The sequence below is a fragment of the Mobula hypostoma genome, chromosome 3 (genome assembly GCF_963921235.1).
Source record: "Mobula hypostoma chromosome 3, sMobHyp1.1, whole genome shotgun sequence".
In the NCBI taxonomy this organism is placed as follows: Eukaryota; Metazoa; Chordata; class Chondrichthyes; order Myliobatiformes; family Myliobatidae; genus Mobula; species Mobula hypostoma.
The window spans coordinates 229,900,539-229,914,988 of record NC_086099.1 but is presented as its reverse complement, the minus strand read 5'-3'; the positions used below and the strand labels follow the sequence as shown (position 1 = coordinate 229,914,988).

General features: G+C 45.7%; 2 protein-coding genes across 7 annotated transcripts in view; one reads left to right on the top strand and one right to left on the bottom strand.

The window, feature by feature from the left end:
- Positions 1–963: 963 nt before the first annotated feature.
- LOC134344607 (protein rapunzel-like) lies at positions 964–13,244 on the bottom strand. 6 transcript variants are annotated; one of them, XM_063044716.1, is made up of 2 exons: positions 12,873–13,244; positions 964–2,688 (listed from the first exon to the last, which is right to left on the bottom strand). In XM_063044716.1, exon 2 carries the CDS (start codon positions 2,629–2,631, stop codon positions 1,459–1,461), a length of 1,173 nt encoding a protein of 390 aa, XP_062900786.1. In that variant the 5' UTR covers positions 2,632–2,688; positions 12,873–13,244; the 3' UTR covers positions 964–1,458. The 6 variants fall into 6 exon arrangements, with proteins under 6 accessions (XP_062900786.1, XP_062900782.1, XP_062900781.1 ...); XM_063044712.1 differs by having other exon boundaries at positions 964–2,685; positions 12,901–13,056; XM_063044711.1 differs by having other exon boundaries at positions 12,901–13,041.
- The window catches only part of LOC134344609 (fucolectin-4-like), a 123,931-nt gene continuing 112,175 nt past the window's right edge, over positions 2,695–14,450 (top strand). Inside the window, exon 1 of the mRNA XM_063044719.1 lies at positions 2,695–3,358. The gene's annotated coding sequence lies outside the window, so the exon portion shown is untranslated. The remainder of the gene's footprint in view (positions 3,359–14,450) is intronic.

Genomic DNA, 14,450 nt, shown 5'->3' with positions numbered 1-14,450 from the left:
CTAGTTTTATATTACCTCATCACGTAGTTATTAATAAAATAGTGTTTATAACGGAAGACTCAGACTCCAGGTGTGTCCATTTCTGCTGGTCCTTTCTAACCCGTTACGGGGTACGTAACAGATGTTTCTATGTTTCCGTGCAGCAGGCATTATTTGTCTATTGGAGCGTTAGTAATAGCTATAGACCTGCTGAGCCGGGCAGTGTATGCAGTGAAGTATGTAGTGTACGCAATTTACATCGGCGGTGCGCAAGTGGAACAGGTCAAAAGCTTTAAGTTCCTCGGGGTCAATATCACAAATGACCTGACTTGGTCCAACCAAGCAGAGTTCACTGCCAAGAAGGCCCACCAGCGCCTTTACTTCCTGAGAAAACTAAAGAAATTTGGCCTGTCCCCTAAAACCCTCACTAATTTTTATAGATGCACCGTAGAAAGCATTCTTCTAGAGTGCACCACAACCTGGTACGGAAATTGTTCTGTCCAAGACCGGAAGAAGCTGCAGAAGATCGTGAACACGGCCCAGGACATCACACAAACCAATCTTCCGTCCTTGGACTCACTTTACACCGCACGCCGTCGGAGCAGTGCTGCCAGGATAATCAAGGACACGACCCACCCAGCCAACACACTTTTCATCCCTCTTCCCTCCGGGAGAAGGCTTGAAGACTCGTACGGCCAGATTTGGGAACAGCTTCTTTCCAACTGTGATAAGACTGCTGAACGGATCCTGACCCGGATCTGGGCCGTACCCTCCAAATATCCGGACCTGCCTCTCAGTTTTTTTGCACTACCTTACTTTGCATTTTTCTATTTTCTATTTATGATTTATAATTTAAATTTTTAATATTTACTATCCAGAGAGCATGAAGCGCAGAATAAAATATCGCTGTGATGATTGTACGTTCTAGTATCAATTGTTTGGCGACAATAACGTATAAAGTATTGGCAGCAGCGACACAAACACTGAGCTTTACATCTACGTTTATTCAACAGATTACCGTCTACATCTTGAATTGGTTTTATTTCTGGTTGAATCATAGCCCCGGCAATAACAGCGATTAATATGCAAAAGTAGAATTACTATGCATGTCCATTGCATCCTGTGATATGAAAAGGAGAAACTGCCAACCGCGGCTGTTTGCAGAACCGTTCATCGGAGCATACGTATCAATGCATGATCAGTCAAACCTGCCCGAGGGGGTTAGGGATCTCATGGTTTGATTGGTTGAATTCGATGATATCACAACCTTATTGCGACCTCTGATTGGAATTTGTAATCGGCGAGTTTCTGCGTCAATATATCTGGTTTCATGCTCATTTGATGGGATCTCCATCAGTATGACCCTGTATTCATTGAATTACCCACTCGGTCCTAATTCTACTTCTAAAGATTAATAGATCCCTGCCATTAAACGGTGGCGCCTGCTAAATCCGAAGCCCGGATTGGGGAGCAGGTCCTTTAGGTGGAATGGACGCAGAGGGTGACCCCGCTGTACAGCTCCCAGAAGTGGCAGTTGTTGGGAAAATTCCTGTGGTTCCACAGGTCTTTGTAGCGCCTGACTGCGTGGACCACGAAGGTGGGAGGCAGGTTGCTGGAGATGAATTCGACCACTTCTTTCGCATCACTCCAGCTGTCTTTTCCTTGCATCAGCTGCCCGATGTGGGCCTCATCAATGGGCTTTGGGTCGGTGCTGTAGGAGACAACAACGTTAACATTATTAAGCCTAAAGAAGTGAAAGCGGTTCGGGCCAGTAACGCAATGATTGTCAAACCCCGAGACCGGGTCATAGACTCGCACCGACCAACGGACCCAGTCATACTTGTCCGTTAACGCCTCAATGATAAACGTTGCACACGCTTTGTTATCTCTCTCGCCTTTCTCTTTCACCAGCTTCTCAACATCTATCTCCGCCTGCTGCGCGAACTCATTGATGCAGCTATCTATCATGGCTTTCATCTTGCCCTCGACCTTGACCAATCTCTCGTCCCATTCCCTTTTCAGCGCTTCGACGTCGTTCCCAGTGACGGCGGCGTGTCCCAGCAGGGCGATCAGGCCGATACAGAAGAGCTCCTTCAGGCGGGCGCAGAGACCCTCCATCACACGCCGGTTCCGCTGGTCATAGTTGATGGCGGTGTCCAGGATGGGTTTGCCGAAGACGGCGGAGAAACCCATCACCGCATCATAAAGAGTGTGGAGGTTCTGGTCTCCCTTGGTTACGTTGAAATGCGTCAGGAACTCTTCCTTCTCCTTCTGCTGGTACTCTGGCGCTGAACGGAGGATGTCCATGTACTTCCTGAACTGGTTCTTGAGGTTCTCCTCAATGGGGAAATACTGGTTGTTGATGGTGCTTCTCTCAATCTCCCAGAGCACCTGCTTGACCTGCTCGGAGATGATGTCCAGGTCGTTCCTGACCACCTGGAATTGTTCCTTCATGTAGATCAATTCATCGCTCTCCCGATTGCCTAACACCAGTTTCAGGATGGCTCCGGCTACCTGGAAGATGGGCTTCAGCACGCCAACTACACTTGCGAGTCGGGCCCTGTCCTGGAATACTTTCATCGCAGCCTTTGCATCCTGCATGTTAGCCCTGACCTCCGCAGCAGCGCGCTCCAATTCCTCGCTGGTTCCCATGTTCCGCCTGGATTCCTGGAATAAAGATCTCGGAGTTTGATGTTCACCGCACCACTGCTGAAAATAAACACGACACAAGGACAAATATATTAATCTGTGTCCGAAAATCAGTGGGACATTTCATTGCCAGGGAATGTTTAAGTATAAAATCGGAGCAACAAATAAGGTTCTGGGGGAACTCCAAGGGTCGAAGAGAATTTGTGCGGGAAATGGAACTGTCGAAGCTTCGTTTCGAGAACATGCAGCTGGACTGAGAGATGGACAGTTAAGATCCAATATAAAGGAGGAAAGGGGAGGCGTAAGGAGCTGGCAAGCGGGGGAGTAGTGGTAGTCCTGTGTAGGAGAACAGAGTGGAAATGGCGACAGCAGCAGTGTAAATCAAAGCCAAAGCGAGCGACGAGGAGTAGAACTATACCACAATGAATAGCCAGGTCAGTGAGGGGAGAGGGCTGTTATGGATTTAGGGTCACAGAGCGAGTGACAGGACCGAGAAAGGCCATTTGCTATGGAGTCAGCGCCGACCGCCAACACCCTGTTCAGACAGATACAGCCCGAAATCGTTTTATTAGGCGGCGCAGTGAGTGAAGCCGCCTTCTCACAGCTCCGGAGAGCCAGGCTCAATCTTACTTCCTGATGGTGTCTGTGTAGAATGTTCACGTTCCCCCTGTGACCACCTGCTTTTCCCGAGAGTATCGCGGACCCTTCCTACGTCCTAAAGGCTTGCGGGGTGAGTGGACCGATTGCCCGCCATAATTTGTCCTCGGTGTGTAGAATATTGTACAGAAGACGATAACAGGCATAGGGCGGAAATGATCGCAATATGATTGAGTTCAACTTGAAATTTGACAGGGTGAAAGTAAAGTCGGACGTAGCGGTATTTCAGTGGAGTAAGGGAGATTACAGAGGTGTGACAGAGGAATGGACCAAAATAAATTGGAAGGAGCTGCTGGCAGGGATGTCAGCAGAGCAGCAATGGCGTGCTTTTCTGGGAAAAATGAGGAAGGTGCAGAACATACGTATTCTAAAAATGAAGAAATGCTCAAATGGTAAAATAGTACAAAAATGGCTGACAAGGTTAGTCATAGAAACATACAGGACAAACAGCATAATACATGCCCTTCGGCCCACAATGCTGTACTGAACATGTACTTACTATATAAATTACTCAGGGTTACCCATAGTCCTCTACTTTTCTAAGCTCCCTGTACCTATCCAGGAGTCTCTGAAAGACCCTATCGTATCCGCCTCCACCACCATCGTCGGCAGCTCATTCCACCCACTCACCACTCTCTGTGTAAAAAACGTACCCCTGACATCTCCTCTGTACGTACTTCCAAGCACCTTAAAACTGTATCCTCTCGAGTTAGCCATTTCAGCTCAGAGAAAAAGCCTCTGACTATCCTCACGATCAGTGCCTCTCATTATCTTATACACCTCTATCAGTTCACCTCTCATCCTCCGTTGCTCTAAAGAGAAAAGGCCACGTTCACTCAACCTATTCTCATACGGCATGTTCCCCAGTCCAGGCAATATCCTTGTAAATCTCCTCTGCACCTTTTCTATAGTTTCCACATCATTCCTGTAGTGAGTTGACCAGAACTGAGCACAGTACTCCAAGTGGGAACTGAACAGGGTTCTATAGAGCTGTAACATCACCTCTCGGCTCTTGAACTCAATCCCACGGTTGATGAAGGCCAACATATCATATGCCTTCTTAACCACAGAGTCAACCTGCGCAAAAGCTTTGCGTGTCCTATGGACACGGACCACAAGATCCCTCTGACCCTCCACATTGCCAAGAGTCTTACCATTAATACTATATTTTGCAATCATATTTGACCTACCAAAATGAGCCACCTCACAGTTATCTGGGCTGAACTCCATCTGCCACATCTCAGCCCAGGTTTGCATCTTATCGATGACCCGCTGTAACCTCTGACAGGCCTCCACACTATCCACAATACCCTCAACCTTTGTGTCATCAGCAAATTTACTAACCCATCCCTCCACTTCCTCGTCCAGGTCATTTATAAAAATACCAAAGAGAGGTGGTCCTTGAGGCACACCACTGGTCAACAAACCTTATCTAGAGTATGACCCATCTACAACCACTCTTTACCTTCTGTGAACAAGACAATTCTGGATCCACAAAGCAAAGTCTGCTTGGATTCTATGCCATCCTTACTTTCTCAATAAGCCTTGAATGGGGTACCTTATCAAATGGTGTACCTTGCTGAAATCCATATACACTACACCTACGGCTCTACCTTCATCAATGTGTTTAGTTACATCCTCAAAAAAATCAATCAGGCTCATAAGGCACGACCTGCCTTTGACAAAGCCATGCTGACTATTCCTAATCATACCATGGCTCTCCAAATGTTCATAAATCCTGCCTCTCAGGATCTCCTCCATCTGCTTACCAAACACTGTAGTAAGATTCACAAGTCTATAATTTCCTGGGCTATCTCTACTCCCTTTCTTGAATAAGGGAATAACATCTGCAATCCTCCAATCTTCTGGAACTTCTCCCGTCCCCAGTTAGATCAGTTAGCCTGACCTCTATGGTTGGGAAGATGCTAGGGTCAATTGTTAAGGATGAGATGGAGTACTTGGTGACACAGGAGAAGAAGTAGGATAGATAAAGGGGATGCAGTGGATGTTGTATATTTGGATTTTCAGAAGGTCTTTGACAAGGTACCACACATGAGGCTGCTTACCACGTTAAGAGCCCATGGTATTACAGGAAAGTTACTAACATGGTTGGAGCATTGGCTGATTGGTAGGAGGAAGCGAGTTGGAATAAAATGACCCTTTTGTGGTTGGCTTCCAATAACTAGTGGTGTTCCGTAGGGGTCAGGTGTTGGGACCGCTTCTTTTTATGCTGTATATAAATGATTTCGATGATGGAATAGATGGCTTTGTTTCCAGGTTTACAGATGATACAAAGATTGATGGAGGGGCAGGTAGTGTTGAGGAAGCAGGTTGGATGCAGAAGGACTTAGTCAGATTAGGAAAATTGGCAAGAAAATGGCAAATTAAATACAATGTTGGAAAATGCATGGTCATGCACGTTGGTAGTAGAAATAAATGTGTGGACTATTTTCCAAATGGTTAGAAATACCAGGAATCTGAGATGCAGAGTGAATTGGGAGTCCTTGTGCAGAACACCCTGAAGGTTAACTTGCAGGTTGAGTCGGTAGTGAGGAAGGCAAATGTCATGTTAGCATTCATTTCAAGATGTCTAGAATCTCATTGAAACCTTTGGAATGTTGGAGTACTGTGCTCAGTTCTGGTCGCCTCACTACAGGAAGGATGTGGAAACCACAGAAAGGGTGCAGAGGAGATTTGCAAGAATGCTGCCTGGATTGGGGAGTATGCCTTATGAAAACAAACTAGGTGAAGTCGGCCTTTTCTCCTTGGAGTGACGGAGGATGAGAGGTGACCTGATAGAGGTGTGTAAGATGATGAGAGGCATTGATCGTGTGGATAGTCAGAGGCTTTTTCCCAGGGCTGAAATGGTTGCCACAAGAGGACACAGGTTTAAGGTGCTTGGGAGTAGGTGCAGAGGAGATGTCAGGGGTAAGTTTTTTTACGTAGAGAGTGGTGAGTGTGTGAAATGGGGTGAGGCAATGGTAGTGGAGCGGATACCATAAGACCATAAGACAAAGGAGCAGAAGTCGGCCATTCGGCCCATCGAGTCTGCTCCACCATTTTATCATTCATTCTCCCATTTAGTCCCACTCCCCCGCTTTCTCACCATAACCTTTGATGCCCTGGCTACTCAGATACCTATCAATCTCTGCCTTAAACACACCCAATGACTTGGTCTCCACTGCCGCCCGTGGCAACAAATTCCAAAGATTCACCACCCTCTGGCTAAAAAAAATTCTTCGCATCTCTGTTCTGAATGGGTCCCTTCAATCCTTAAGTCATGCCCTCTTGTACTAGACTTCCCCATCATGGGAAACAACTTTGCCACATCCACTCTGTCCATGCCTTTCAACATTCGAAATGTTTCTATGAGGTCCCCCGTCATTCTTCTAAACTCCAAGGAATACAGTCCAAGAGCGGACAAACGTTCCTCATATGTTAACCCTCTCATTCCCGGAATCATTCTAGTGAATCTTCTCTGTACCCTCTCCAACGTCAGCACATCCTTTCTTAAATAAGGAGACCAAAACTGCCCACGGTACTCCAAGTGAGGTCTCACCAGCGCCTTATAGAGCTTCAACATCACATTCCTGCTCCTATACTCTATTCCTCTAGAAATGAATGCCAACATTGCATTCGCCTTCTTTACTACCGACTCAAACTGGAGGTTAACTTTAAGGGTATCCTGTACAAGGACTCCCAAGTCTCGTTTCATCTCAGAACTTTGAATTCTCTCCCCATTTAAATTATAGTCTGCCAGTTTATTTCTTCTGCCAAAGTGCATAACCATAACTTTCCAACATTGTATTTCATTTGCCACTTCTTTGCCCATTCTTCCAATCTATCCAAGTCTCTCTGCAGACTCTCTGTTTCCTCAGCACTACCAGCCCCACTACCTATCTTCGTATCATCAGCAAACCTAGACACAATGCCATCTATTCCATAATCCAAATCGTTGATGTACAATGTAAAAAGAAGCGGCCCCAACATGGACCCCTGTGGAACACCACTGGTAACCGGCAGCCAACCAGGATAGGATCCCTTTATTCCCTCTCTCTGTTTCCTGCCAATCAGCCAACGCTCTATCCACGTATGTAACTTTCCCGTAATTCCATGGGCTCTTATCTTGTTAAGTAGCCTCATGTGTGGCACCTTGTCAAAGGCCTTCTGAAAATCCAAATGTACAACATCCACTGCATCTCCCTTGTCTAGCCTACTTGTAATTTCCTCAAAAAATTGTAATAGGTTTGTCAGGCAGGATTTTCCTTTAAGGAATCCATGCTGAGTTCTGCTCATCTTGTCATATGCTTTCGAGTACTCCATAACCTCATCCTTGACAATCGACTCCAACAACTTCCCAACCACCGATGTCAGGCTAACAGGTCTATAATTTCCTAATTTCTTAAATAGCGGAGTACATTTGCAATCTTCCAGTCCTCCGGAACCATGCCAGAATCTATCAACTTTTGAAAGATCATCGCTAATGCCTCCGCAATCTCCACAGCTACTTCCTTCAGAACACGAGGGTGCATTCCATCTGGTCCGGGAGATTTATCTACCTTTAGACTATTCAGCTTCCTGAGTACTTTCTCTGTCGTAATTGTGACTGCGCACACTTCTCTTCCCTGCCACCCTTGAGTGTCCGGTATACTGCTGATGTCTTCCTTAGTGAAGACTGATGCAAAATACTCATTCAGTTCCTCCGCCATCTCCTTATCTCCCATTACAATTTCTCCAGCATCATTTTCTATCGGTCCTATATCTACTCTCACCTGTCTTTTACTCTTCATATACTTGAAATAACTATTATTATCCTCTTTGATATTATTTGCCAGCTTCCTTTCATAGTTAATCTTTTCCCTCTTAATGACCTTCTTAGTTTCCTTTTGTAAGCTTTTAAGAACTTCCCAATCCTCTGCCTTCCCACTAATTTTGTTTCCTTGTATGCCCTCTCCTTTGCTTTAACTTTGGCCTTGACTTCTCTTGTCAACCACAGATGCATCCTTTTTCCATTCGAAAATTTCTTTGTTTTTGGAATATACCTGTCTTGCACCTTCCTCACTTCTCGCATAAACTCCAACCACTGCTGCTCTGCCGTCCTTCCCGCCAGTGTCCCTTTCCAGTCAACTTTGGTCAGTTCCTCTCCTCATGCCACTATAATTTCCTTTAGTCCACTGAAATACTGACACATCAAATTTCGGCTTCTCTTTTTCAAATGTCACAGTGAACTCAATCATGTTATGATCACTGCCTCCTAAGGGCTCCTTCACCTCAATCACTCTAATCACCTCCGGTTCATTACACAATACCCAATCCAGTACAGCCGATCCCCTAGTAGGCACAACAACAAGCTGTTCTAAAAAGCCATCTCGCAGACATTCTACAAATTCTCTCTCTTGAGATCCAGTGCTGACCTGATTTTCCCAATCTACTCGCATGTTAATTTGCAGTCCAAATCACTGCAGCTGTTTGGAAGCCTGTATATAACTGCCATCAGGGTCCTTTTACCCCTGCGATTTCTTAGCTCAACGCATAAAGACTCTGCACCTTCCGAACCTATGTCACCTCTTCCTAATGATTTGATATCATTTCTTACCAATATAGCCAATAAAGCTGGGAGGATGTGGAATCGATATGAGTGGAGCTGCATAACACTAAGGGGCAGAAAACGCTGGTGGGAGTTGTGTTCAGGCCACCTAACAGTGGTAGTGAGGTTGGGGATGGTATTAAACAGGAAATTAGAAATGTGTGCAATAAAAGAACAGCAGTTATAATGGGTGACTTCAATCTACATATAGATTGGGTGAACCAAATTGGTAAGGGTGATGAGTAAGAGGATTTCTTGGAATGTATGCGGGATGGTTTTTTGAACCAACATGTCGAGGAACCAACTAGAGAGCAGGCTATTCTAGACTGGGTATTGAGCAATGAGGAAGGGTTAATTAGCAATCTTGTCGTAAGAGGCGCCTTTGGTAACAGTGACCATAATATGGTGGAATTCTTCATTAAGATGGAGAGTGACATAGTTAATTCAGAAACAAAGGTTCTGAACTTAAAGAAGGGTACCTTTGAAGGTATGAGATGTGAATTTGCTAAGATATACTGGCAAATAACACTTAAAGGGTTGACGGTGGATATGCAATGGCAAACATTTAAAGATCGCATGGATGAACTACAACAATTGTTCATCCCAGTCTGGCAAAAGAAAAAATCAAGGAAGGTAGTGCACCCGTGGCTGACAAGGGAAATTAGGGATAGAATCAATTCCAAAGAAGAAGCATATAAATTAGCCAGAAAAAAATGGCTCACCTGAGGACTGGAAGAAATTCAGAATTCAGCAGAGGAGGACAAAGGGCTTAATTAGGAAGGGGAAAAAAGATTATGAGAGAAAACTGGCAGGGAACATAAAAACTGACTGTAAAAGCTTTTATAGATATGTGAAAAGAAAAAGATTGGTTAAGACAAATGTAGGTCTCTTACAGTCAGAAGCAGGTGAATTGATCATGGGGAGCAAGGACATGGCAGATGAATTGAATAATTACTTTGGTTCTGTCTTCACTAAGGAGGACATAAATAATCTTCTGGAAATAGTAGGGGACAGAGGGCCCAGTGAGATGGAGGAACTGAGGGAAATACATGTTAGTAGGGAAATGGTGTTAGGTAAATTGAAGGGATTAAAGGCAGATAAATCCCCAGGGCCAGATGGTCTGCATCCCAGAGTGCTTAAGGAAGTAGCCCAAGAAATAGTGGATGCATTCGTGATAATTTTGCAAAACTCTTTAGATTCTGGACTAGTTCCTGAGGATTGGAGGGTGGCTAATGTAACCCCACTTTTTAGAAAAGGAGGGAGAGAGAAACCGGGGAATTATAGACCGGTTAGCCTAACATCGGTGGTGGGGAAAATGCTAGAGTCAGTTATCAAAGATGTGATAACAGCACATTTGGAAAGCGGTGAAATCATCGGACAAAGTCAGCATGGATTTGTGAAAGGAAAATCATGTCTGACAAATCTCATAGAATTTTTTGAGGATGTAACTAGTGGAGTGGATAGGGGAGAACCAGTGGATGTGGTATATTTGGATTTTCAAAAAGCTTTTGAAAAGGTCCCACACAGGAGATTAGTGTGCAAACTTAAAGCACACGGTATTGGGGATAAGGTATTGATGTGGATAGAGAATTGGTTGGCAGACAGGAAGCAAAGAGTGGAAATAAACGGGACCTTTTCAGAATGGCAGGCAGTGACTAGTGGGGTACCGCAAGGCACAGTGCTGGGACCCCAGTTGTTTACAATATATATTACTGACTTGGATGAGGAAATTAAATGCAGCATCTCCAAGTTTGTGGATGACACGAAGCTGGGCGGCAGTGTTAGCTGTGAGGAGGATGCTAAGAGGATGCAGGGTGACTTGGATAGGTTAGGCGAGTGGGCAAATTCATGGCAGATGCAATTTAATGTGAATAAATGTGAGGTTATCCACTTTGGTGGCAAAAACAGGAAAACAGATTATTATCTGAATGGTGGCCGATTAGGAAAAGGGGAGGTGCAACGAGACCTGGGTGTCATTATACACCAGTCATTGAAAGTGGGCATGCAGGTACAGCAGGCGGTGAAAAAGTCGAATGGTATGCTGGCATTCATAGCAAGAGGATTCGAGTACAGGAGCAGGGAGGTACTACTGCAGTTGTACAAGGCCTAGGTGAGACCACACTTGGAGTATTGCGTGCAGTTTTGGTCCCCTAATCTGAGGAAAGACAACCTTGCCATAGAGGGAGTACAAAGAAGGTTCACCAGATTGATTCCTGGGATCGCAGGACTTTCATATGATGAAAAACTGGATGAACTAGGCTTATACTCATTGGAATTTAGAAGATTGAGGGGGGATCTTATTGAAACGTATAAAATCCTAAAGGGATTGGATAGGCTAGATGCAGGAAGATTGTTCCCGATGTTGGGGAAGTCCAGAACGAGGGGTCACAGTTTGAGGATAAAGGGGAAGCCTTTTAGGACCGAGATTAGGAAAAACTTCTTCACACAGAGAGTGGTGAATCTGTGGAATTCTCTGCCACAGGAAACAGTTGAGGCCAGTTCATTGGTTATATTTAAGAGAGAGTTAGATATGGCCCTTGTGGCTAAAGGGATCGGGGTTATGGAGGGAAGGCTGGTACAGGGTTCGGAGTTTGATGATCAGCCATGATCATACTGAATGGCGGTGCAGGCTCGAAGGGCCGAATGGCCTACTCCTGCACCTATTTTCTATGTTTTTCTATGTTTTGTAAGCCACGGCACCCCCTCTGCCTACCTTCCTATCCTTCCGATACACCGTGTATCCTTGGACGTTCAGCTCCCAGAGACAGGCATCCTTTAGCCAGGTCTCTGTGATGGCCACAATATCATACCTGCCAATCTGTGGCTGTACGACAAGATCATCCACCTTATTCCTTATGCTGCGTGAATTTAAGTATAACACCTTAAGACCAGTATTTGGTACTTTTCGCTTTGATTGCACTGCAACTCATCCCAATGGCTATGATAGGGTCTTTTAAGAGCTACGATAGGGTCTTTTAATGGCTACGATATGATAGAGTCTTTTAAGAGAGTTTTGGATAGGTACATGGAGCTTTAAAAAATAGAGGGCTATGGGTAACCCCAATAATTTCTAAGGTAGGGACACTTTCAGCACAACTTTGTGGGATGAAGGGCCTGTATTGTGCTGTAGGTTTTCTATGTTTCTATGTTGAAAGGCCTGGACAGAGTAGATGTGGAAAGGATGTTCCCCATGGTGCGTAAGTCTTGGGTAAGAGGGCACAGCCTCAGGGGAGAGGGGCACCCTTTCAAAACAGAGTTACGGAGATATTTCTTTATCCAAAGGGTGGTAAATTTGTGGAATTTGTTGTCACATGCAGCTGTGGAGGCCAGGTCATTGGGTGTTTTTAAGGCAGAGATTTATAGGTTCTTGATTGTTCATGGCATCAAAGACTACAGGCAGAAGGCCGTGAACTGACGTTGAGGAGGAGATAGAAAAAAATAGAATCAGCCATGATTGACTGGTGGAGCAGACTCCATTGTCCAGATGGCCTAATTCTACTCCTACGGCTTATGGTCTTATGTCGTATAACTTTAAGTTGATTGGAGGAATGTATAGGGCGGGGGGACGTCAGAGGAATGGTGGATGTGTTTAACGCCCTGTCAGGGATGATGATACAGACAGATACATTAGAGACATTCAAGAAACACTTGGATAGGTTGATAGACACAGTAAATGGAAGAGGCTGAGTGATAGATAACTGCAGAAGGGGCTGAGTGAGTTGTGAGTAGCGAGTGGTGAAACCGTGATACCTTTGCCTCAGCTACCATCCCCACCCATCTGCCTTTCCCAAACCAGGAGGCAGCAAAACTATACTGGTACACTGATAGAATCGTCACGGGACACCGGTCTTGCCTAGGCTTGCCACTCTAGATCCAATAGCTTACTCCCATCCAGCAGTCCTTCTCCTCTCCTCTCAATTAAACCCCCTCCAGTGCCGATCCGAACCGCAGCAAAAGCCCCAAGTGTCACCAGAAGCTCAGCGCTCTTGTTATCACACACCTCATCCACGGTAACCCACCGTACGTACGTTGCGTTGTCTTGGTGGATCCTGAATGTCAGCTCTAGGCTGCTCCTTCTGCCGCCCCTTTCCTGATCCTTCAAGAACTCTGCCCTCCCCAGTTCCTCCGAAAGCTTAAGTACGCTTGCTCCACCCTGTTGGTGCGATACAGATGAGACAGTGACCTTTACTCCTGATTCCTCCAGCCCGGCCACGTCCTGTCCCAGGCCCGGCAGTACAAACTGGGCGGAGTGTTTATGGCAGCGCTGTAAACAATTGCAACGAAATGCGCGTTGACACGGAGACCTGGCGATACTGCCCAAACCGTTCTCATCTCCTGCTCCCTCTCTTCCAGGAACTTGTGACTGGATTGTAGTAGCTCAGCAAACCTTAGAGGGCACCTCCTTAGAGCGTATCTTCCGAACCGCTGATGTCTACAAGTCACCACAAAGTGCAGGATGAACCTAACGGATCAGGCATTAGGGTTAGTGAGGGGGAATAAACAGTGGGCGTTTCGGGCCGAGACCCTTCATCGAGACTGGAAAGGAAGGGGAAGATGTCAGAATAAGAAGGTGTGGGGTGAGAGGGTCGGGAAGAAGTACAAGTTGGCAGCTGATAGGCGAGACCTGCGAGGGGGAGTTTGGGTAGGTGGGAGAGCAGGATAAAATGAGAAACTGGCAGGTGATAGCTGGGAAAGGTAAAGGACAGGAGAAAGAATTTGATGGGAGAGGAAAGTAGACCATGTAGGAATGGGAAGGAGACCATCAGGGTGAGGTGATGGGCAATAAGCAATAGGGAAAGGGTGAGAGGAGAGCCAGAATTGAAAAATTGAAGTGGGAGGGGGAAAAGTTACTGCAAGTTAGAGAATTCAATGTTCATATCGTCAAGGTGAAGGCTATCTCTATGGAATATCAGATGCTGTTCCTCTTTGGTGTGTACTCATTCCACACCCTCACGTTCTCATTCTGGCTCTTGTGTTGTTCTGGGCTTCCAGCATTTCTAGAATCTCATGTATTGACGCATACCAGCAAGAGGGACATGGAAACACGAGCAAGGGTCCACCACCAAGCCACACGCCATCCTGACCTGAAAATGTATCGCTGTTTCTTCACGGTTCTAGGTCATCCGCCCCATCGATATTATAGGACCACACCACAACAACTGTAACAATTGAATAAGTTAGCACACCAACAATCTCTCAAGGGCAAGTAGAGTTGTGTAATTAAGTACAATCTTTGCTTGTGAAGACCGCATCCCCTGAATAAATACTACAGAATATATATATATATCTCAAGAGTGGTTGGCAAGTGTTAATAAGGAAGGCGCTTGGAGACTGGGTGAAGGAGAAGTGAACACGAGGGGGGAGGAGTGAATCTGTCCCACCAGATGTTAACCTTTGGCATCACTGGTGGTGAAGGATACCAGCAAAACAGATGAGCTTCCGAGGATGTGTGACAACCTCGAGATGCGGGAAGAAGAACAGTGTAATGGAGTGTTTCAGCTGCAGTGCAAATATGAATTGTTGATGTAGAGTGGGATTTGAGAGCGTGTTACTGAAGGTGCTTGTGCGGACAGGCGGT